The sequence below is a fragment of the Mus pahari genome, chromosome 23 (assembly GCF_900095145.1).
Source record: "Mus pahari chromosome 23, PAHARI_EIJ_v1.1, whole genome shotgun sequence".
Taxonomy (NCBI): domain Eukaryota; kingdom Metazoa; phylum Chordata; class Mammalia; order Rodentia; family Muridae; genus Mus; species Mus pahari.
Window position 1 is genome coordinate 5889116 of NC_034612.1, and position 24654 is coordinate 5913769.

General features: G+C 47.9%; 1 protein-coding gene across 1 annotated transcript in view; it reads right to left on the reverse strand.

Moving 5' to 3' along the window:
* Nucleotides 1–9800: 9800 nt before the first annotated feature.
* Nucleotides 9801–24654, reverse strand: part of Tmem233 (transmembrane protein 233) — a 44588-nt gene continuing 29734 nt past the window's right edge. The window contains exons 2-3 of the mRNA XM_021222509.2: nt 22392–22528; nt 9801–11846 (exon numbers count right to left, since the gene is read on the reverse strand). Coding sequence (XP_021078168.1) covers nt 11840–11846; nt 22392–22528 — 144 coding nt within the window. The 3' untranslated portion in view covers nt 9801–11839. The remainder of the gene's footprint in view (nt 11847–22391; nt 22529–24654) is intronic.

Below are 24654 nucleotides of genomic sequence, written 5' to 3' on the forward strand. Positions count from 1 at the left end.
ACATGAATATTCTGTCATTCTCTAGTAGATTTTACTTATCTGAACCATCTGAGATCAAGACAGACAGATCTCTGAGTTCAAGGCCAGCCTGATGTGTAGAGTGAGTTTCAGGGAGCCAGAACTACATAGTGAAACCCTGTCTCTACTCCCCACCCCACTCCACCCTCAAAAGATTATTGTGGTAGTTTGAATGGGCTTGGCCTCCAAGACTCGTGTGTTCAAATGCTTGACCCTTAGGGACTGGCACTACTAGGAGGTGTGGCCTTGTTGAAGTGGGTGTGGCCTTGTTTGAGGACATATGTCACTGTGGGGGCGGGCTTTAAGCTCTGCTAAGCTCCAGCTCTCTCACTTGTAAGTTTCCTCCTGACTGCCTTTGGATCAAGATGTAGAACTTTTGGCTCCCTCTCCAGGACCATGAGTCTTAGTCAGGGTTTTACTGCTGTGAACAGACACCATGACCAAGGCAACTCTTATAAAGGACAACATTTAATTGGGGCTGGCTTACAGGGTCAGAGGTTCAGTCCATCATTATCATCAAGGCAGAAGCATGGCAGCATCCAGGCTGGCATGGTACTGGAGGAGCTGAGAGTTCTACATCTTCATCTGAAGGAAGCCAGGAGCAGCCTATTTTCTAGACATCTTGGAGGAGGGTCTCATTGCCCACCCCCACAATAACACACCTACTCCAACAAGGCCACACCTCCTAACAGGGCCACTCCCTCGGCCAAGTGTATTCAATCCATCACACAATGTCAGCCTGGAGAGATGGCTCAGTGACTAAGGATAGATACATACTTGTTCCTGCAGAGGACCTGGGTTCGGTTCCTGGCACCCACATGACAGCTCACAACCTTGCTTAACTCTAACTCCAGGGGAGCCAGTGCCCTCTTCGATGGGCACTAGGCACACACATAATGAACATCCATATATGTGGGCACGCCACAGAGGCATTATCTGTGAGTCCCTGGCTAACAGACTTCCTGTTGCCAGGTTCTCTCACAGGGGAAGCAAGCCTATATCAAAGAGGTTATTGGTAAGCATGCATCCTGCTGCCCCCATCCCCCACCCCGGCGTCCCCCCTTTCCCTGACTTGAGCTTGGCTGAGGGCTTGTGATGTGAAGCTTCCCCTCCATCTCAGAAAGCCATAGGGAGAGCCTTCATGTCTGCCACGTGTCCACAGCGTTTGTTTGTCTCTGCTGCAGGCAATGGGACTCTCCTTCCAGGCCCCACCAATGAGACTCGTGTGTTCAAATGCTTGACCCTTAGGGACTGGCACTACTAGGAGGTGTGGCCTTGTTGAAGTGGGTGTGGCCTTGTTTGAGGACATGTGTCACTGTGGGGGTGCCAATCTGCCTGTGCATGGTGTTGATAACTTCTACTGTGTGCCCTAGTCCCTAGTAATCCATCGACGTGTTCCTCCTGAAACCCCCCTCCCCCATAAAAGCCTTCCTTGTGCTCACCATCCATATCCCATTCGAGCCATATCCAACCTGTGGAGACTCCCTGGGCTCCAGGCCAGCTATCCAGTCACCAATGCGGTCCCAACACTACATTGTCAACAGTCATGACCCTAAAACACACAAGTAGTTGGCATTTTTTTCTGAGCCTCATCAGTCTTGAGGCTGGAACATTCCAGAAGGATACAAAACAAACACTGTTGAATATGGAGACTGAAGAACAAGGGAGTCAATTATTATCATCTTTTTTTAAAAAAAAAGATTTATTTATTTATTTTATGCAAGTACACTGCAGCTGTCTTCAGACACCCCAGAAGAGGGCATCAGATCCCATTGCAGATGGTTCTGAGCCACCATGTGGTTGCTGGGATTTGAACTTGGGACCTCTGGAAGAGCAGTCAGTGCTCTTAACTGCCGAGTCATCTCTCCAGCCTGGGAGTCAATTGTTGTGAAATGTGTGTGTTGTATGTGCCTGTGTACGTGGGCACAGACGTGTGTGTGTGTGCATGTTCCTGTCCCTGTGGAGGCCAGAGAAATCATCTGGCATCCTGCTCTATCACTCTCTACTTTATTCCCTGGAGACAGGGAGCCTGAGCCAGACTAGCAGCCACCAAGCCCCAAGCATCCCCCCTGCCCTTGCCGGCAACAGCTCACGCACAGCCTATGGCTTCTATGTGCATTGTGCTCAGGTCTTCTTCCAGACTTCACCAGCTCTTCCTCTCTGTAGCCAGCCTTCAGGCTTCCACAGTACTGGATCGATTATCTTATCTAGGCTGGGTATTTTGGTGGAGCAGCTGTGTCTACGTTCCACCCTGTGAAGTTCCAGGCTGGAGACAGATGGGTAAGGTAGACCGGCGGTTGGCCAAAAGTGTCAGTGAATTTTACTCGGGACCCCTTGTGAGTAAAGGAGACCCCACCCTCTCTCTCAGCCCCTTCACAGGATCGATGCTGTAGTATCTGATGCAGCTGAGCCAGTTCCCAGCAAAAACATCCCGGGCCCGATTAGCATTTTACCTTTGGAAGGGAGTTCAACTGCACGTGTAAACATTTACTGTACCACCCACTCACATTCCGAGCCCCCTGTTGCTTCTTTTCCTTACCATTTTGTTTGAATGAATGCCCTCTGAGAGTATCAACCCCCATCTCTGGGCATTCAGCTGAGCAACGCGCCTCCAACTTCGCCCCCCCCCAAAAGATCATTCCCGCTGGGCTTGTTGTGGGCTTACTATAGGGGCGGGGCAGGGCACGGGATTCTTGTTCTAGTACCCAGCTGCTTCTTGCGGTAGGCAGCTCAGCTTCAACGCACACGGCCTGGGGGAGGGACTGTGTGTGTGTGCGCGCGCGCCTGCGCCCCCGCGCCTGGGCTCATGCACTTAGGGTAGATTAGAGTGGGGAATCTATTTTCCCAGTTGCTCTTGTCCATGCTGGGTGAGGCCGGTGGAGTGGGGAGGAGCACCCACACCCCTGTAGGCACCCCTCACAATTCCTTCCAGTTTGCTTCTAGATGTCATTACAAAAACCGGTCCTGCTAGGCCAGGGAATAATGATGTGCCTGCCCTTCAGCGGAGCAACACCCTAGCGTGTCATTCTCCGTCGCTGCCACTAGAGGGCACCCTAAACTCAAAGGAGACTTGGGAAAGGCCGCCGGGACCGGAGTTTTATGGGCTCTTTATCTTGAAATAGCTTCTGGAGAGACGCATTTTCATTTCCCCTCCTTTTGCTGAACCACCTTGATAAGTGATAAAGAGAAAATGAGTGTGTCTGGGACAGAATTTCTAGCTAATACCTTGATTTCGCTTTGGCTTGGCTTAAAAGTCAAGGTTTTCTTCTGCTTAACAATGACAGGATGGCGGAGAATTCCTGGATTCCAGTTTTCTTGCATTTCCACTCCTCTCCCTCACCGCTTGCTCATCCTCTATCCTTTTAATGACTGCTCCTGATCCTTCCCACCCCCCAAAGTCCCGAGTCCTCTAGGAATCAGAGGTCAACACACAGGATGTGAATCCTAGCCCAGAGAGCTGCTTCTATGCCTGGGAAAACCAACACCAAATGATAATTAGCATTCCTGTATTTATTTACCTATTATTACCGTCAGTGTGTGTGTGTATGTGTGTGTGTGCGCGCGCACGCGCACACACGCATGCCTGTGTCACGGCGCTCATAGCACAACTTTCAGGAGTTAATTCTCTCTTTCTACCCTTATGTGGTGTGCTGGCTAATTTTACATCAGCTTGACACAGGGTAGAGTCATCGAGGAAGAGAGAACCCTATTTGAGATTTATCAGATTGGGCTACAGATAAGTCTGTAGGGCGTTTTTAAAATTAGTGACTGATGGGGGAGGGCCCAACTCATCCATTGTGGTTGAGGTTACCCCTGAGCTGGTAGTCCTGGGTTCTATAAGAAAGGCTGCCAGGCAGTGGTGGCACATGCCTTTTATCCCAGCTCTTGGGAGGCAGAGGCAGGTGGATTTCTGAGTTCAAGGCCAGCCTGGTCTACAAAATGAGTTGCAGGACAGCCAGAGCTATACAGAGAAACCCTGTCTCAAAAAGAAAGAAAGAAAGAAAGAAAGAAAGAAAAAGAAAAAGGCTGAGCAAGCCAGTAAGCACCACCCCTCCATGGCCTCTGCATCAGCTCCTGCCTCCAGGTTCCTGCCTGCTTGAGTTCCTGTCCTGACTTTGTCCAGTGATGTGGACATATAAGCCAAATAAACCCTTTCCTTCCCAGTTTGCTTTTGGACATAGTGTTTTATCACAGCAGTAGTGACCCTAACTGATACAGAGGTTATACCAGGATAGTGAGTATCTTATTCAGGGTTTCTACTCCTGCCCCAAAACATCATGATCAAGAAGCAAGTTGGGGAGGAAAGGGTTTATTCAGCTTACACTTCCACATTGCTGTTCATCACCAAAGGAAGTCAGGACAGGAACTCAGGCAGGTCAGGAAGCAGGAGCTGATGCAGAGGCCATGGAGGGATGTGACTTACTGGCTTGCTTCCCCTGGCTTGCTCAGCCTGCTTGCTTGCTTGCTTTTCTTTTCTTTCTTTCTGTTTTTGTTTTTCTGAGACAGGGTTTCTCTGTATAGCCCTGGCTGTCCTGGAACTCACTTTGTAGACCAGGCTGGCCTCGAACTCAGAAATCCGCCTGCCTCTGCCTCCCGAGTGCTGGGATTAAAGGCGTGCGCCACCACGCCCGCTCTGCTTTCTTATAGAACCTAGGACTACCAGCCCAGGGATGGTACCACCTACAGGGCACCTTTCCCCCTTGATCACTAATTGAGAAAATGCCCCACAGCTGGATCTCGTGGAGGCATTTTCTCACCTGAAGCTCCTTTCTCTGCAATAACTCCATCTTGTGTCAAGTTGGCACACAAAACCAGCCAGTACAGTGAGGTATCTGTGTAACAGGCCTGGCCACTTTTTTTTGGGGGGGGGGTGAGATTGTGAAGGACTTTGGAACTTTGGGCCACTGAGTGTTGAGGGCTCTGTGGGATGTTCTGCGGGAGCCTGGAAGATAAGAATGTTGAGAGCAGTGCAGACAAGGCCTGGCTTGTGAAGTTTCTGGGGGGGAGTTTAAAGACTCCATCAGGGCTGCTTGATATTTTGAACTGAGAAAGCGTGGTTCTGGTTAGCTGGGGTTGAAGGGCCGGCTGTGATTAACAAGGGACCAGCACCTTTGAAGTGAAACCTTCAGGTTCTTGGGGCAATCAATGCTGATCAGCTAAAGCTGAGAGATTAGCAGTGGTCAGGAAGAGACCAGCCTTGCTGAGGTGCAGTCTTCTGCGGATGGGTTTCCTCAGGGTCGGCACCCAGAAGCTGTGTTCCAGAGGTGGCCCAGGTTGTGTCTCACACTGGCAGAAGAGTCACCCAGGTGGTCCTGGTTTCGAAGGTGTGATGGGGTCATGGAGAGCAGCTGAGGCTTGGCACTGAGTGGCAGGGCCGGAGTCCCCGAAGAGAGCCCAGGAGAGGCTGTTGGTGGAGGTACAGCCCAGTTGCAGAAGACCCCAGGATTTTGGAGATGCCGGTCCCATGGGACAGCTATCAAGAGCAGAAGCATGTGTGGAGGATGGAGCTGACATAAACCTAAAAGACAAGCCAAGTGTGCTGTGGACCGCAGAGCTGGAGAAGTAACTCAGGCCCCCCCAGAGGAGCCCAAAGGACGGTGAGTGGATCCCAGATAATTGGATACCGAGTTCTTTACACTTTTGGAGTTTGGTTTTTGCATTGTTTGGATTGTGACTGCGCCATCCTTCTTCTGAGCTTTTGTTTTTTTGTTTTTTGTTTTTTGTTTTCTTTATTTTGAGACAGGGTTTCTCTGTATAGCCCTGGCTGTCCCGAAACTCACTCTGTAGACCAGGCTGGCCTCGAACTCAGAAATCCACCTGCCTCTGCCTCCCAAGTGCTGGGATTAAAGGTGTGGGCCACCACTCCTGGCTCTCTTCTGAGCTCTTGAAGGAAGAAAGTGTTTAGCTTATTTTTGATGTTATCGGAGTCCCCACAGTTGAAAGACTTATACTTGTTAAAGAGGTTTTGGATTTTACAAGAGACTCTAGATTCTTAGAGACAACTTTTAAAGTGTTTGGATTGGTAAAGATTTGTGGGACTTCTACGTTTGTGATACGTTTGATCTTTGTGATATTTTTAAATATGAAGTCTTGGACATTACACAACCCCTCTCTCTGCAAAAAAAAAAGGGGGGGGAGATTATGTCTTTAAAGGTGCCGTTCGTCAAGTTGTCAAGGGGGTCAACTGTGCTGGCTAGTTCTATGTCAACTTGACTCAACTGGAGTCATCTGAGATGAGGGAACCTCTGTCCCCTAATTGAGAAAATGTCTCGGTAAGATTGGGCCGAAGGCTCGCCTGTAGAGTGTTTTCTTAATTATTGATTGATGGGGATAGGGGTGGGAGAAGGAGGCTCCTGGATGAGGCCTTTACTGAGACCGAGTGAGCACACAAAAGGGTTAGCCTTAGGTTCTGGAAGAGCTGGCACATCAGAGGTGTCCCTAAAGAAAACCTGAGTCCTGCCTGTCAAAGTTCCCCTTGGTGGGTGAAAGAGAAGCAGCTTGAGGGTGGCATTGCTGTTTGGCCTGGGGTTCCAGGGCTCACCCCTCAGCCCTAGGCTCTGTGGAAACAGGGTGATTCTGTGTCAAGTGACTTAGATGACAATCAGGCTGGCTATGCGAAACCTAGAGTTGATGTTAGGGCGCAGGGAGCCTCACAAGGAGAGGCTATGGCTGCAGGAGCTAGGGGTCATGGTGGGGCAGCAGATCGGGGTCACAGGGGGCAGCCAACCAAGGCTGTCTGCTTAGGACTTTGCAGGGAGTCTACCTCAATGATCTCTTGATTTAGTGAGGCCTGCCTCAGACTTAGGACTTCCAGTGGAAGTCTGGGTTGAGTTACTGCATTTGGTTAGTTTTCTTCTTGTTGTGGATACACACACACACACACACACACACACACACACACACACACACACACGTCAATAGAAACCACTCAAAGGCAAAAGGACTGATTTTTGGCTCACGGTTTGAAGAGCTCAAGCTATGGATATTTGGCTTTAGAGACCACCCATAACGATGGGAACACACCATAGGTGGGGGCTGTTTATTTCATGACTGAAGCAGGTGAAGAAGGGTCCCATCATCTGGGGTAAGACCACCCACACTCAGGTGAACATGGCTGTTTGTAATGCCCCATCTACTCGGTCTCCTGGGTGATTCTAAACAGCCGTGAAGATCAGCCATTGTAGTTTGTCATTTTATCTGTTTGTGTGTCTGAGACAGGGTCTCACTGTGTAGCCCTGGCTGGCTTGGGACCCCCATGCGTCTGTGTCTGCCCCCTGAGTGCTGGGATTAAAGGTATATTGACATCACACTCTGCTCCCCGTTTGGGATATTCGTAACACCATCAGAAATTAAGTGTATTGATGGGCATCGGAATATACTTTGCCTTCTCTCTTATGTGTGGTGGCAATTTGTGCAAAGTTCTCTTTCACGATCTTCACCAGGCCATTTGTTATCCTTTTGGGCTGTAAAGCAACTAGTTCTGTTGCCATGAGTTCTGTGACATCCCCACCCCCACCCCTGCTCAAGGAATAAACACACTGAACTCCCCAGGGGCTAATAATAATAAGAATATGTCTTCTTTCGGGATTGGTGGTAAACCGTGAATATGGGTGCTATTTTAGGTCGGAGCAGTAGTTGGTAGCCCTAAGCAGTCTCTTATATTTAGAAGCCCGGGTCTAGGGTTACATATCAAGATACATACAGCGAGCAGTTTTGCTGATTGCAGCTGTCCCGCTGTTTGCCAGGGCTAATTTGCTGATCCAGGAGCTGAGGCCAGCGATTTTTATGTCTGCATCTGCTTCTGCCCATAACTCGTGGGCAAAGACAGGGCTGCTTCAAGGTACCGGCCTCGAGCCATGCGCAGAGCGGTGGGACTATCGGCTCGCGCTCGCCTGAATTGTTGGCCCCTCGCAGACAGCTGACTCTGCCTTCTGCGGGGCACCTAGCTGCACAGGGCTATTGCGCGTGTGTTTACATTCGTAGATTCCTTCTTTCTCCCGTTAGGGGATGAGCAAGCTTCCTGAGGCCTCCTCTAGTGGGATTAGAATTTCAAAGAGGAAGTCCAGTTTTCCTGCCCAGTGAATGCCAGCGGATAGAGTCCCAACACAGTTGGGAAATGGCTTTGGAGGCTGGTCAATTACTCTGCTCCTGCTCATGGAAGGCATGGTTAGAACAGGAGGCCCGATGTGGAGAGTGTTTGTGTTTTTGACCCACCATCTGTCTCTCCTTCTGGTAAAAGCTCTCTGGTTTTCCTCGGGGGGGGGGGGAGGAATCACCCTTCTTGAGCTGAACCCTCCATCTATGAAGTCTGAGTGATGCTAATCTCACAGTGGTCCAAAGGGTGGGGGAAGGGAGGGGGAAGGGAGGAGGAAGGGAAAGGGGTTAGGGAAAGGGGTTAGGGGAAGGGGGAAGGGAAGAGGGAGGGGAAGGGGAGGGGAAGGGGAGGGGAAGAGAGAGGAGGAAGAGGGAGGAGAGGGAAGAGGGAAGGGGAGGGAGGGGGAGGGGAAGGGGAAGGGGAAGGGGGCAGGCTTACAGACTCCTTGTTCACAGCATCATTTTGTATTGGCCACACCTGCCTGATGGCTGTTGGTATTCGCTCCATGGACTTCCCTCCCCCCCCATTCTGATCAACTGTACCTTATTTTGAATTGTTAGATCCCCACCCCCCGCCCCCCCATCAATTATGGGAGAAGATGCTTCATTTTGTGTTGCTATGGGAGACGCAGGGGAATAAGTTCCCAACTGCACAGAACAGGCATGCTCCAGGACACTCTCCCCTAAGACTTTTCAGCCACACAGCCCATAAAGCCCACTGTTAGCTTCAGCCCGTGGATGCTGTTGGCTGATGGAAAGATCCTCTTGGCTGATGGAGTAGGAGAGAGGATGCTGTGGTTCCTTTTCCTGTGGCCGAGATGAACCGCCCTGACACAGCAACTTAAGACCGAAAAGGGTTCTTGGCGCACAGTTAGAGGTGGTACAGTCCGTCATGGTGAGAATGTCACGGCTTCAGGAAGAGGGAGGATTGGTTACATCCTTCCCTGGGGAGGAGGGGAGGGGAAGAGGGAGGGGAGGAGGAAGAAAGGGAAGGGAGGGGAGAGAGAGAGAGAGAGAGCTCGAGAGCTCGAGAGCGAGAGCGAGTGTGAGAGAGATTTGATTGATTTGTGTTCAGCTCAGTTCAGCACACTTCTCTCTTATACTCACCTTCCCATTCACTTGAGGATTCTGTGTGGGGAACTGTGCTGTCCACAGAGGGTCCTGCATCACTTAATCTAATGGAGATAACCTCTCACTGCCACGCAGAGGCTTCTCTTGCAGGTGACCTTAGATCCCATCAAGTTGAGGATGGAGATTAGTCATCAAGAGGAGGCACAATCTAGACTTCAACAACAACAACAACAACAACAAACAACTCTATAAAGGAGAACTGTCCCATATTGTTGATTCTACTGCTCAGGGCCCTAGGGGATGTCAACGAAACTCAGAGCCCCTCTTAGCCCCACCAATCCCACTAACTGACAAGAGTTTCATCTTATTTTGACTTTAGCTGGACTGACATGTTAAATGCCTCATAGGTCAGGCATACGTTGGTTCAGCAATAGGGGACTCTCTAGCCCCACCTCTGTCCTCTCTATGGTTTTCTCTATGGAAGAAGGCTGGGGTGCATGAGCACATTTTTGGTTATGGAAGTTTCTAGATGGACAAACACAGCAAGGAAAACAAAAACAAAAACACAAAAACAAAAACAAAAACAAAAAAACACCAGACTCACACAGCATGGCAAATGGGCTTACTTAAAGCCGTTTTTATTCTGTTCTCTCTCAACAACACTTTCTTTCCATTTGATTTGGGGAAAAGTCCAGGGACTGAAACATACGCAAACAGAATATAAGAATCAGGATCCAATATGCTGGAATGGTGGTGGTATCCCTGTATGCTGAGAATTCCTGTCCCCAAGTCAGTCTCCTCCTGGGACAAGGGTTATCTCATGACATACCTGGGTGGAGTCCTGTGCCCACCAATCTCCCTCCGCCCCCCCACCCTGCTCAGCCCCCCTCACTCCCTGGGATCCAGTGTTTTCCCAAACACCTTCAATCCACTATCAATATGCTTCATATTTCTTTAGTGCGCAGCAGTCTCCCCTCCAGGGGTACCTTCATGATAGCAATTAATTTTCATAACAGTATGAGGTAAGGAGGTAGCCGCTCTTATCTCCATTTTTTTTTCAGAAGAAACTTGTCTAAAATCAACTCAAATATCTAGTCTCGAGGAAGAAAATGCAGTGTCTGGGTGGGGCAGCAGCAGCCTGTGACCCCAGCACTGGAAAGGCAGAGACAGAAGACCATCCTTGGTTACATAGCAATTCAAGGCCTGCTTGGGTTGCCCGGGATCCCCCCAAATCCCCCCCAAATCCCACCCCTCCCTAAAGGCATTGAGAAAGGTGTTTTGACTCTTGATCACTTGTTCATTTAATAAAATGGGCTGTCTTTTCTCTATTCAAGTTCGTGTCGCTATGTTTCTGACATTAATTAGTTTTGGAGATTTTTATTTGGCCATAAATAATCACCTGTTTACATTAATCACTTTCAATCTCTCCCTGAATTCACTTGCTTAAATGATAACAGAGTGTCTGTTTGTCCATCTGTGCAGAAGTACAGAAGCCTATAAACAAATACTATAAGAACGAAACAATGTCACTGAGGTCTATGGAGACCAAGACTGGACCCGAAGGCCACTGTTTGCTATGGTGGGCAATGACTGATGTTGCGGGAAAGTGTGAAGGACCCACTGGTACGCAAGAGAGACATTCTCCTCGCAGCAGCAAGGGCTGAGAAAGGATAAAGCAGGAAGCCTTCTTCGAAATTCAGCATTATTTACCATCATTTTTTATAAACAGAAATCGCCTTGAGTACCACCTGTGGCACGTGCTTTGCACACTGCAAAAAAAAAAAAAAAAAAAAAAAAAAAACTATGCCAGCATCCTCTGGTGGGCGGGGCAATAGCATCCTGAGCCTAAGCTGTTGCAGTTATACAAGGGGTCGGGGGTGGGGTCGGGGAAGAAGCACAAGGGTGTGACTCTTTAGGGTGGCTTTCTGGAAAAATCAAAGCTCTTGCCTGAGATTTGCTAAAAGAAATAGAAAAGAAAGCCATGTTACGCAAAATGGCCATTTTTACTCCACACGCGGGGTGGAGAGGATATACAGACGCCTAGGGGTCTGGGTTCCTTATCGGGGCTCCAAGTGATCAATGCAGATATAAGCAAGAGAAGGAGGTGGGGAAATTAAACACGGGACAAAAACCTAGGAAGTCTGGGTGGACTCTCGGGACGCTGAGGGAGATGGGGAGGCCCTACCACACGGGAAAAAAGGAAGAAGAAATAAACCTATGACCTCAACTGTCCCAGAGAACTTTAAGCATGCGGTGGTATTTGTACTTGATTTGTAAACACTAGCGTCCCAGAAAGCCGCCTGCTCCCCTCGCCGCCCCCAAATCCAGACGTCCCAGTGAGAAGCAGCGAGGTTTCTGGAGTTCATCCCCGAAGAGGAGGAATGGATGCAAAGGGTTTGCTGAGCTGAGACACGGAGACGCCGGATTTTTTTCATTTTCATCCGCCAATGGCTTTGGTGGGTGTGTCTGCACGCTCTGCCGAGAGCTCCTTACGTTCCGGATTAGAGGGTGTTCCTTTGCCAGGGAGCCGCCTCTGGAGAGTCCCGGAGGAAAAGATCTCACAGTCTTAAAATCAAGGATCCATTCCTCAAATTTCGTTGGGGGTGTGTGTGCAGATGAGGACCGTCCGCCATGCTTCCCAGCTGAGGGCAGATCCTCAGGGGCTGTGTGGCACAGAGAGGGAGAGAGGACGTGAGAGAGACACAGTGCACAGGAATTCAGGAATTGAGGGCTTGCTGGTCTTACTTGGTGGAACTTACCGGGACTAGAGGATGCTATCCTGTGAGCACAATCTGACTTTCCTGCTTTTGAAGTGGGGTTGGTTCTAGGTCCTTCCATGCCCACAAATACCAGCATCCCTTCACACAACCCAGATTTCCTATATAAAGCGGCTTGCTAATTATGTAGACCCTGCATGAAATCCTTTCATCTCTAGATTATAATTCTGAATACAATGTAAATGTGGAGGTCGGCCTCTAGGTTGTTTAGGAAATAGCGCACGCCTTTAATCCCAGCACTTGGGAGGCAGAGGCAGACGGATTTCTGAGTTCGAGGCCAGCCTGGTCTACAGAGTGAGTTCCAGGACAGCCATGGCTACACAGAGAAACCCTGTCTCGAAAAACCAATAAATAAATAAATAAATAAATAAAGAGAGAGAGAGAGAGAGATGTCAACTTGTGTGTGATAAAGATGGAATATTTTTCTAAATAGTTTTGGTCTAAGGCTGGTTGAATTTTTGAATTTAAGGGATCCAAGGGCATAGAGGCCTGGGTGTACATTGAGAGAGCTCTGCGAAGACAGTCCTAAGCTGCTCTACCCGTAGTAAAGACTTTCCCACTCTGCCAACCTTGGTCTCGCCCAATCTTTTCAGCATGTAACTTGGCATGTAACTAATGTTCTAAACTGTGCTTCCCTGTTCATTCATGAAGTCCTTCCTTTTACTTTTGAGACAGACTCTCAGCAGGCCAAGCTTGAGACAATCCTCCTGCTTCAGCTGGTCCAATGCTAAGATCACAGGCCCTAGCTACTGTCTGGCCTATATCCTATCCCACTAGTTTATATTTTTTTCACAGTTAAAAAAAAACAAAAACCTACCATTGCTGGATATCTAGTCTTAAATTTTCCTTCTCTTAACTTACCTGAGTCGATAAAGCAAGCCTGAACAATCTTTGAAGAACAGGTCATATCCCTATTTGTATTAGGAATAAACTTCACTGAAGATACATTTATGTAAAAACGGCAGCTGGAAGCCCTGTCCCAGCCAATCACAGTAAAGAACACAATTTCACTTTTAAAAATATCTTAAAGGCCATGCAGAGGTAATGTCTGGGGATCGTATTGTAGATTTCTTTTACTTAATGGGAAATCTATTGGGTCCCACAAAGGATAAGAGCTACTGTTCAGCTGAAGCTGGAGAAGCTGGCTGTCACCACACTCAGCCAGTGGAAACGGACATAGATGAGAACCTAATTCTTACTCTTTTTTCATGTGAGCCCAGTGAGTGTAGTGTTCAGGCAGCCAGCAAGTGCTTGACACACAGCCAAGGACTTCAGCCTCCAGTCCTTTCCCATCCTGGGAATTGTTCAGTATGTGTGTGTGTGACCGATCAGATCTGTCTGAGCGTGTAAATTGGCACCCTCCTCTGGAGACTTCCAAGGTGAAGTTTGATTACGCTCAACACCAGAGAAGATGTCAGATGAAGTTCCTCAGCCCCACTTGGTCACTCGAGAGTGCCACACTTGTGAAACAGTACAGTTGTTAGTCACCTTGATGTTCAAACTTGGTCACGCTCAAGTAGTCTGTTAACCAAGACTGTGAGCCCATGACAAAGGGTGGAGGAGGAAAAGGAAAAAGAGAAAGAGGAGGAGGAAAAGGAAGAGGAAAAAAAGGAGGAGGAGAAAGACAAGGAGGAACACAGGAGGAGGAAGAGAAAGAAGGGGAAGAGGAAGAGGAAGAGGAGGAGGAGGAAGAGGAAGAGGGGGGAAGAGGAGGAGAAAGAAGAGGAGGAGGAGGAGGAAAAAGAGGAAGAGGGGGAGGAAGAGGAAGAAGAAGAAGAGGAAGAAGGGGAAGAGGAGGAGGGGGAGGAGGAGGAGGAGGAGGAAGAGGAAGAAGGGGAAGAGGAGGAGGGGGAGGAAGAGGAAGAGGAGGAGGAAGAGGAGGAGGAGGAGGAAATGTAGGAGCTGTGGAATTATTTTAGAAACAGCAATAAACAAAGTGTCAGCCGGTGTCTCAGGCTGTGGCAGGACCTCTGCCCCAGGGAGCCCTTGCAGACAGGAGCCCTTACAGAATACCTTTATTCTCTTTAATGCCAGATTTTGATATAAAGCTTCAGATTTTCTCAGACTTTCTTGAGTAATAAGATTATCTTTTATTCTAACAGAGGATAACTCCTGCTTGGGTTCCGGATAGCCTAGTGATGCTGGGTGGTTGCTGTGGAAACCAACCATGTGATGACCTGTCAGTAAGTCTTCAGTCCTATCTCTTTTCCCAGGGAAGGAAAGAGAGGCTGAGGCTGAGTTAATGTTAGTCCCTTGTGCCAATGTTATGAAACCCCTGCAACCGTTCAAAGAGACACGGTCTGGGAATCTTCTAGGTTTCCAACAACCTGTGCCTGGAGGAGGTTGCACACAGAGAGGCAGGAAGGCTCCCACACAGGATGCTTACGGGCACTCCTTAATGATGGACTCTGTAGTAAATAAATACACGTTAGTGTTTCCATGAGTTCTAAGAGTCAACTACACATGTCGGCAGGGTCTGAAGAGGGGCCCTGGAACTCTGATTCCTGGCTGTTAGAAAGTCACATTTAATCTGAGGCTTACCTCCTGATGGGGGGTTAGGGGGGTGTGCGGTATCTGAATGGCAGGGCAACTGGTGTTTGCTGAGATCTTCCCATTGTGTGGGCTATTCTACCAACCTACATCTGATTACAGAAGTGCACAGCTTTGAATGTATTAAAAAAAAAAAAAAAAAAAGAAGGAAAACATGTTTTTATCTCCTCTGCAAGGCATGTAAACAGTCTGGCTTTATGGCACACACCCATGGGCGAGAATGTTTTTTCATTAAGTTGAAAACTGTAAGATGGTAGTTCTGTGATGTTAGAATACTTAGGATTAATTCCCTGTGAGATACTGCATTATTGATTGATTGATTGATTGATTGATTGTTTTATTGAAGTACACTGTAGCTGTCTTCAGACACACCAGAAGAGGGCGTCAGATCTCATTACGGATGGTTGTGAGCCACCATATGGTTGCTGGGAATTGAACTCAGGACCTTTGAAAGAACAGTCAGTGCTCTTAACCACTGAACCATCTCTCCAGCCCTGAGATATTGCATATTTAAGATCACTCCAGGGCTTGTCTGGGACCCAGGGATTTACTTTTACAAGTCCCCGGGCTGAATCTGTGGCAGGGGGTCTGAGTGCTCTGGGTGCTTTGAAAAACAGGACCATCAAGAAGAGTCAAACCTTGCTTGAATCTTCAAGCTGATTAGGAGAAAGAGAGCGAATACTGCCTCCCCAACCCGCCACAGGACCCAGTGGCTTGGGCCAGGGATTTGCATATGTTCAGGATGAGGAGTACCACCTTTCATCACTGAGACTCATATCTGCAACTTTCCTGGCCAGAGACTTTCAAAGTTGCAGAGATGCTGTTTGGAGCAGCACCATCTGACAAGAAGACATTGTTCTGTGCAAAATAATGAATATTTGCATTATTTTCATATCTTCTGAATTTGATGATGTGAAACCACTCCCCCAGCACTGTGTGACTTACTTAGGTGGTCTGCAGAATTAGATGAGAATTTTTTGTGAGTTTGGTTAAAGACTATTATGATTTGGGACTGTTTAAAGAAAAACAATGGAGACGTCGGCCATTTGAGTTCTATTCTCCGACTTGATTATTGAGAATGAAAACTAGCTACCTTACTACTACTACTACTATATAATATTTTTCAGTGCTAGGGAACAAACCTTGGTTCTCAGTCACACCAAGCTGGCAATTTATTACTGAGCTATATTAATTACAAACTCTTTCGGCTGGGCGTGGTGGCACACGCCTTTAATCCCAGCACTTGGGAGGCAGAGGCAGGCGGATTTCTGAGTTCGAGGCCAGCCTGGTCTACAGAGTGAGTTCCAGGACAGCCAAGAGACACAGAGAAACCCTGTCTCGAGGAAAAAAACAAAACAAAACAAAAAACCCCCAAAAAACTCTTTTTCAAGATTAATATTCTTTTAGCACTTTATTTTTTCTTTAAGATTTATTTATTATATTTATATGAGTAAACTGTAGCTGTCTTCAGACACACCAGAAGAGGGCGTCAGATCCCATTACAGATGGTTGTGAGCCACCGTGTGGATGCTGGGAATTGAACTCAGGACCTCTGGGAGAGCAGTCAGTACTCTTAACCCTGAGCCATCTCTCCAGCCCATTCACATAGCCCAGGCTGATCGCGAACTTTCTGTGTAGCTGAGGACAGCCTTGAGCCCTCCGGCCTGGTTGCTTTCTCGCTGCCTGTCTGTACTGGGGTGTTAGGCATACCCCTATGCTAGCTACGAAGACCATATTTTTTGTTTCTTTTATTTTTTTAAAATATTTACTTTATTATTTTTATTTACGGATGCGTGTGTATTCGCATGTGAGTTCAGTGTTCTCAGAGGCCAGAGGAGAGCGTCGGGTCTCCTGGAGCTGAGTTGTGGGAGACCCCAGGTCTGTTTGCTGTGGATTGGACTTAGTCCCTCTGGAAGAGCAGCAAACGCTCTTAGCCTCCGATGCATTCGCTAACCCGTTTATTATCAGTTTGTTCGATTTATTTCCTTTCATTTTCTGAACATGGGTGTTTTACATTGTATATAGGTATCTGTCTTGTGCGCATGCTTGGTGCCCTTGGAGACCGGAAGAGGGCCTCGAATTCCCCCCCTCGGACCCTCCCCCCAGCTTAACCACTGACCCATCTCTCCATCTCTCCCTTGTTTTGTTTATTTTGTTTTGAGACAGGGTCTCTTTATGTAGTCCTGACTGTCCTGTAGCCTCTCTCTGCATAGAAACCAGGCTCCCACCTCTGCCTTCTGAGTACTGGGATGAAAGGCATGCGCCACCACGCCTGCATCCCTTGGTTTTGTTTGTTTGTTTGTTTTAAAGACAAATACAGTTTTATCTTTTTAAAATCGGTCCTTTTCTTTAGAGAGGAGTTTTGAGTCAACATTTGTGACTCTTTGCCTCACCCAGGCCTGACATCTTGTGCATTCAGATTTCCTTGCCCTTCCATGAAGCCCTTTCAGACTTCCAAGTTGTCACAACAGAGCCTGCTGTGGGGACACACGCTAGCCTGTAACCCTATTCCCCTCCTTGGCATTATTTCCCTAGAGCAAACTAGGACAGCGAGCTTGCTGAGGCAAAGGAAAACTGACCACTCTGCTGAGGGCCACCCTTCGTGTGCCTTGGACTTTGGAGAAAAGAAGGTCCGGCCACGAGGCTTCTCTTAAACCCTGGGATCAGGGACGGAGTTCGGAGCTGAACAATTGGAGACTCCCGGGCTCACACCTGACTTACCCAGTTGAAATCCTCTCAATGTCCGTTGGATGACAATATCTTTAAACCTTCCCAGGTGATTCTTAGGCGGTCCAAAATTTGGGAACCTGTGCTTTAATAGTTCCACTATGCAATTTAATTCCTCCAAAGTAGGGCTGGGATATTTTATCTCAAAGGATTACAGAGAATTTGGCTCTGTTATTCAGCTTATTGGGAGATGTAATTGATTTTTATTCTCTCTCTTTCTCTCTCTCTCATACACAAAGAACAAAATATTAAAATATTAATTTATTTGTGGCGGGGTCTTAGCACATAGCGTAGGCTGACCTTCACTCTTGCGAAATGCTATCAATCGCTTGAGTTTCTCCATGGGATTCTAACTGTGGGAACCCTCTTTTGTTTTCTTCAATAACTTGGAGAGCAATGTAGCTAGAAGGGCTTGGAACTTAGCTTCTTTTGCAGCAGGGGATAAAGGAGTCTGAGAAGTTAACAGCTAGCTCAGATGGTCTGTGTGTTAGCTCGAGGTTTTATTTTGAGACAAGCTCTCACTAGGCAGCTCAGGAACTTGATACGTAGTACAGGCTGTCCTTGAACTCATAGAGCTGGGCTTCTGCACTCTGACCGCTGGGATTACAGGTAGATATTACCAAATCCGAACTAGGATTTGAATCCTGGTAAAAACAAAACAAAAACCTGGTGCCTAAAGCCATGCTCTAACCACTGTGAGACACTACCCCGAGGAAGACAGAATGGAGAGGGGGCCTCCAATTCATAGTTCATATTTGTACTAGGAAAACCTCAACCACAAGTCTGCACACACCTTGTCATGCCTGGAGACATTTATATTATGAATAGCAGATGTCCTTATGCCATAACTTCTGGGTCTCTTGGTCAAGAAAAACTTGCCTGATATTTTAGGGACACACACCTTTTTTTTTTTTTTTTTTTTTTTGTGTGTGTGTGTGTGTGTGTGTGTGTTATATAGCAGGTGCTAGTGGATGCCAGGAGGCATCAGATGCCCCTGGAGCTGGAGTTACAGGCAGTTGTGAGCCACTCCTTGTGGGTCCTGGGAACCTAACTCAGTTCCTGGCTCAGCAGGAGGCAGCCATCACCACTGAACGTTCTTATCAGCCCTGACAACCTTATGTCTGAAAGCTAAATGTTCACCTCAGAAAGCCAAGGTGACAGGTTCCAATCTGCAGGTGTGGTTATTATTTTATGCTTGGGTTTTGATCCTTATTTAAACAGTGTGATGGTTTGTATATACTCAACCCAAGGAGTGGCACGATTAGAAGGTGTGGCCCTGTTGGAGTAGGTGTGTCACTGTGGGTGTGGGCTTTAAGACCCTCATCCTAGCTCCCTGGAAGTCAGTCTTCTGCTGATGAAGATGTAGAACGCTCAGCTCCTCCTGCACCACGCCTGCCTGGATGCTGCCATGCTCCTGCCTTGATGATAATGGACTGAACTGCTGAACCTGTAAACCAGCCCCAATTAAATGTTGTCCTTTATAAAAATTTGCCTTGGTCATGGTGTCTGTTCACAGCAGTGAAACCCTAACTGAGACAAACAGTATAGTTGTCAACCACTAAATCAGATTTCTAATACCTTTTTGCTGTTGTTGTTTTTTGTTTTTTCGAGACAGGGTTTCTCTGTGTAGCTCTGGCTGTCCTGGAACTCACTTTGTAGACCAGGATAGCCTCGAACTCAGAAACCTACCTGCCTCTGCCTCCTGAGTGCTGGGATTAAAGGCGTGTGCCACCACGCCCGGTGGATTTCTAATACCTTTTAAAAATGGGATCAACGTCTGGAGGGATGGTTGCTCCCTTTGAAAGGGCTTACCACCATCTTCCTTCCCCGCCCCACCCCCTTACTGTTTCCTAACCAGGGCACTACATTTGTGCATGTTCCCTGCCTGATCCTGACATTTGTAAGCTTTGGGCCTGTCTCATTACAGACTTCACAGTGCTGTCACCCCCCTTGATGAATGCTGGAGTTGACCCTAAAGCCAGAAGAGTTTATCTCTGTCACAGGTAGTATGAGGTCGTAGTTAAGATCCCAGTGTAGGGACAGTGACACAGCTCAGTGCTTGCTGTGTGAGCATGATTTCAGATTTCCCACACCAACATAAGAGCCAGGTGTATGAGTTGGACATTCCAGGGCTCGGTGTCTGGGTTCAGTGAGAGACTCTACGTCAAACAATAAGGTGGAGAGGTAGTGATCTTATTGTCAACCCCTGACTCCCACGTGATCTGCAGAAGTGAATCCAGCTGCACACACAGATACATACATGTGAAGTCCGTGTGCTCGCACGCGAGCATGCATGCACACACACATACACACACACACACATGAACACACATGCAGGTATGCACGCATAAACACAAGCCCAGTACAAAGAACTGCAATGAAATACTATCTTTTTTGCCAGCCATCCGTAACATTTTAGACACATTACTTTGCCTCCTTGAGCCTCAGCCTCCTCCTCTGTAACATGGTACTTCCTCTTGAGTTGTGTGGAGTGGTTATGCAAGCTTGCCATGTGAGCGCTCTGAGTGTCACCTGGTGTGTGACAGGATCTGTGCCAGTGACATTGTGAGTCTCATATTGCTGTCACTATAACCCACCTAGCTCTTAAGTCTGAGCTGAGCACTTTGTGTTTTCCTTAGAAATGAAACCAAGACTGGCTTGTTCCTTCCCCCCAGGACACTATCCTTTGAGCTTGGCTCATGGATACACAAACCTGAACCTTCTTCAGTGGCCTCTTAACAACCCAGTCCCCTCCTGCCATACCTACAGCAAGAGTGATTCTTCACAGTCCCTTACAAATACACACACACACACACACATGCATGCACACGCACACATGTACATATACATGCACACACATTTGCACACATATACATCTACACATGTATATACACACAACATACACACATGACATATACATGCACACGTGCACAAAACACTCATGCACACACACATGCAACAACGCACCCCCATAATACATACACACATGTACACACAAATACACACTCAAAAATACACACATGCGTACACACATATACACATGCATACACACACCCACACACCTCCATATATACACACACCTCCATATATACACACACACGCATCTACACACATACATGGCATACACACATGCACACACAGATGCACACAATGTACCCACACACATACATATACACACATGCACACTCATGCATACACACACGCACAGACACACTCGTTCATGCACACACACCATACACATGCACAATCATGCACTCTCACACATACACACGCACACACACGCACAGCCTTCTTAAGAATGAAGTCAGGCGTGTTCGCATCCGTTCTCCAGTATTCTCACTGTCCCCTGTTCCAGGCTGACATTACTGCATGTCACTGAACTTGGTGACCCCAGCGTCATCTAAACGAATTCTGAGTTCCCTTTGCTCTTTCAGTGTTCCTTTTCCCTTCCTTGGACACGGTCACCTGTTTCCCCCTCGGGACACTTTCTGTTAGGACCTGGGCTCCCATGTCTGTCTGGTCCTCATCGCTTGTGGATCTGGCTTATTCTACAGGAAGCTATTCCCCTGTGACATCGCTTCCTCTCAGTTGTCCAGGCTGGGCTGGCTGACCTACCCAGATTAAGGATCTGACCTCTTCCCTCCTCCACCACAAAAAGGTTGGCGTTCTCAGCCTCAGGGGCAGAGGGCTTTGGTCCAGGATGAAGGAAGCATTAGTTACCCAGGAAGAAAAGCTATAAGATTCTTAGCACAATGGCTTTAGGCTTCTCATTGCTGGGCCTGGGCTGTGTACCTTGTGGCCTTTTCCTTTGTCAGAACTCAGTCAGAAAATGGCCTTGATTCTGTCAGGGAAAGTTCACTGCAGCTTATTAGAGAAGTCAGAGAAAATGTGTCCAAATCCAGAGAGAAACGTCACCATCCCTCTCCCTGTAAGAGGAGGGCTCACGGGTGATCCCAAATCACATGGCTCTTCCGCCCTTGAGCTGAGAATTCGATGAGCCCAATGCAAAGTCATGGAGGATGTAATTGTGCAGACAAGTAGTGCGGCAATGAGGTGGTTATTAGAATGATCCTAGGCGTTCCATGTGTACCTTCATGTCTCCTACCCTTTGACAGCCCGGTAGGGCCGCGTGACAGGCTTCTGTCACCTAATTGTGAGCCTAAGTGGGACTCACTCAGGCAGTAGGAAGTCCTGTAGTTCTCCGATCTCCCCTACTCCCTGCCTTAGCCTGACGTCACTTCCTGCTCTGGAAATGAAGGTTGGAGGGGCAGAGCCCACAGATAAAAATACCTGTTTCTCCAAATAAGGTTTTACCAGGACACAGCCACAGCGATTGTTCCCAACACAGTCTGCGGCTGCAGCTGTGTCCTGGTGGCAGAGCTCAGTTATTTGTGGTGAGAGAGGCCATGTGGCCTATGAGGTCCAGAATATTTACCACCATGCCAGAGCGATCCAGTCGCAGTGTGTGAGGACAGACCCTGGTGTCTCAGATAGAGGACTGCCCAGTACACTTTACTGGGGGGACTTGCTGATGAAACTTTGCTTCCAGGCGCACAAGAACAGTTGGATCCCTACAGCTTGGGTCAGAACAAAGGGGAAGGTAACTCCATCCTTGTTGGAATGTCCCTAGTTCATCTTCAGAGGGTATCAAAGGGTCAGATGTACCCCTCGGGCCAGGGTCTGATTGTCAACTTTCATATTCTACTTTAATGATTTATTTTTGTGTATATGTGGAAACTAAGCAGGAAAAACCAACTAGGGTCATTCTGCGGATAAACAGTCATGACTCAAGATGGGTACAGTCATGTCAAGTTCTTCTCTAGATAGTCTGGGTCTCGGAATGCCTGTGTGGAAGAGAGATACCTTGAATATGCCCAGCATTGGTCTGTGTAGCAAGAAAACACGAAGCCCCTGCTTTTTTTTTTTTTTTTTAATTCTCAAAGCCTATATTAATCTATCTTAATACAGGCATTCAGGAAAAGCTCTTTTTTGTTTGTTTGTTTGTTTTTCGAGACAGGGTTTCTCTGTATAGCCCTGGCTGTCCTGGAACTTACTCTGTAGACCAGGCTGGCCTCGAACTCAGAAATCCTCCTGCCTCTGCCTCCCAAGGGGAAAAGCTCTTACTAGCAGGAGGGATTCGGAGCGTTCACTTACTTCCTGGAGAAGTGCACTGCACAGGAGACGCCGATGATGACCAGGCCGATGATGATGGAGGCAATGGCCACCCACTTGGCATTCCGCCCCAGCCTCTTGGCTCCTTCGTAGTCTCCATCATTGTAGCTGTTCAGAGACTGGGGGACATAAAGGAAGAGCTGGTGACCACAGACACCCTATACGGAAAGGCTTGAGCCTTCTCAGGCTGTCTTGATAGAACTACTCTTTTTTTTTTAGATTTATTTATTTTATGTATGTGAGTATACTGTTACAGTCTTCAGGTACACCAGAAGAGGGCGTCGGATACCATTACAGATGGTTGTGAGCCACCATGTGGTTGCTGGGAATTGAACTTAGGAACTCTGGAAGAGCAGTCAGTGCTCTTAACCACTGAGCCATCTCTCTAGCCCCATAGAACCACTCTTTTTTTTTTTTTTTTAATTATTATTTTTTTAAAACTTTTTGAGACAGGGTTTCTGTGTAGCCCTGGCTGTCCTGGAACTCACTCTGTAGACCAGGCTGGTCTGGAACTCAAAAATCCATGGTTATCATCTCTCCTCAGGAAGCCTTCCCTCTGTCCAAGGCTTCTGTATCTCCTACTTACCCCACCCCCACCCCAGGGCTGCTTTTGCCCCACCCCACCCCCATACAGAGACTGTATGAGTGGAGATGCTGGCCTCTCTCATTCAGCCCAGTATATCCGCTCCCAAGGCCACACTTGCCAAGTGGAAGATACTTAATGCATATCTAACCTCACAGGTACATATTTGCAGAACGAAAGGACATGGCCCTGTCAAGCATTAGGGCAGTATGTCCCACAGCCCGGGCCAGCCAGGGCCAGCTTGCCACCTGCTTTTGCATCGCTCATTTGGATCAGACATAAACTCATTTGTTTGCAATTGCTCGTGACTGCTTTTGTGCTACAGTGACAGACAGCATTAGGAACTTGGGACAAAGTTTATATATAGCGTTTGTCAAGTCCAAGCTATCTGTTGGTTGGTTATTTACAGAAAACATCTAGTTATTCACACATTAAGAACTTTGGCTTAATTATTCATCTCTGCCCAAGTCGGTGCTCTTTACAGCTCTTAACCACTGAGCTATCTCTCCAGTCCCGCCAAGACCCAGATGTAGCTTCTCAGGCTGTTAAAATGTTGCAACAAGGAGAAAAGCTACCCAGGGAGCCTTGGTCCTGCTCCTTTAATCCCCTAAGCACCACCTAAGACTGGGGGTGGGGGTGGGGGTGGGGCGGCAGAGGCAGAGAGGCCTGGGATCAGGACTTCAGGTTCGTCCTTGGCTCTAGCCAGCTCCAGGCCCAGTACCAGATCTATTTTATCTAATAGGTCAGATTCTTTTTTCTTTTCTTTCTTTCTTTCTTTTTTTAAAAAAGATTTATTTATTTATTATATTTAAGTACATTGTAGCTGTCTTCAGACACTCCAGAAGAGGGCATCAGATCTTGTTACGGATGGTTGTGAGCCACCATGTGGTTGCTGGGATTTGAACTTCGGACCTTCAGAAGAGCAGTCGGGTGCTCTTACTTACTGAGTCATCTCACCAGCCCATAGATCAGATTCTATTTGAGCAGCTGGGATAGGTACAGAAGCAACCAACCTTCCCAGGGCCCATTGTCCCTGTCTGAGGATTGGCCGTAGTAGTGGAAGCGGCTTCACACAGAGGATTCAAGGAATTAACGCGTGAATTGGACAGCACTTTTCCTGTGAATTGGCTGCAACCCCAGCCTCCTCTGGTATTGGGTATTGTAACCGTGAGGTCTTTGGGTGTGCCAGGGTGTGATCACAAGGACCCAGGTGTAGACAGGTGTTTTAGATTCTTCACAGTCAAAGTCACTACAAGGAACATTAGGAATCCAAATTCCGACCCTGTGGTCTCACTTAGAGTTAGAAGGTTCAAACCATCCACCCCTGACAGACAAATTATCGTTCTTTTATGTGTCCTTGGAAAATGTCTTAGAGATCAGCAGTCATGAAGTCTTGAGCAAGAAGAGGAAAAATAATGAGACCCTCAGACAGGGTTAACTCTTGACTGTCTAGGCAAGAAAATCTTTTGCTCTCCAATAGCAGTGACCAAATAAGTAGGGAGGACAACCAGCCTGGGCCACACTGAAAGGCATAAGTATCATCAGGGTGTCCCTGTGGGCTCAGGAGAGAGTGGGTGGGGCCTCAGGAAAGAAATGAGGGTTCAGGGGAGAGATGGGACTCAAAGGAGAGATGGGGGCTCAGGGGAGAGATGGGGGCTCAGG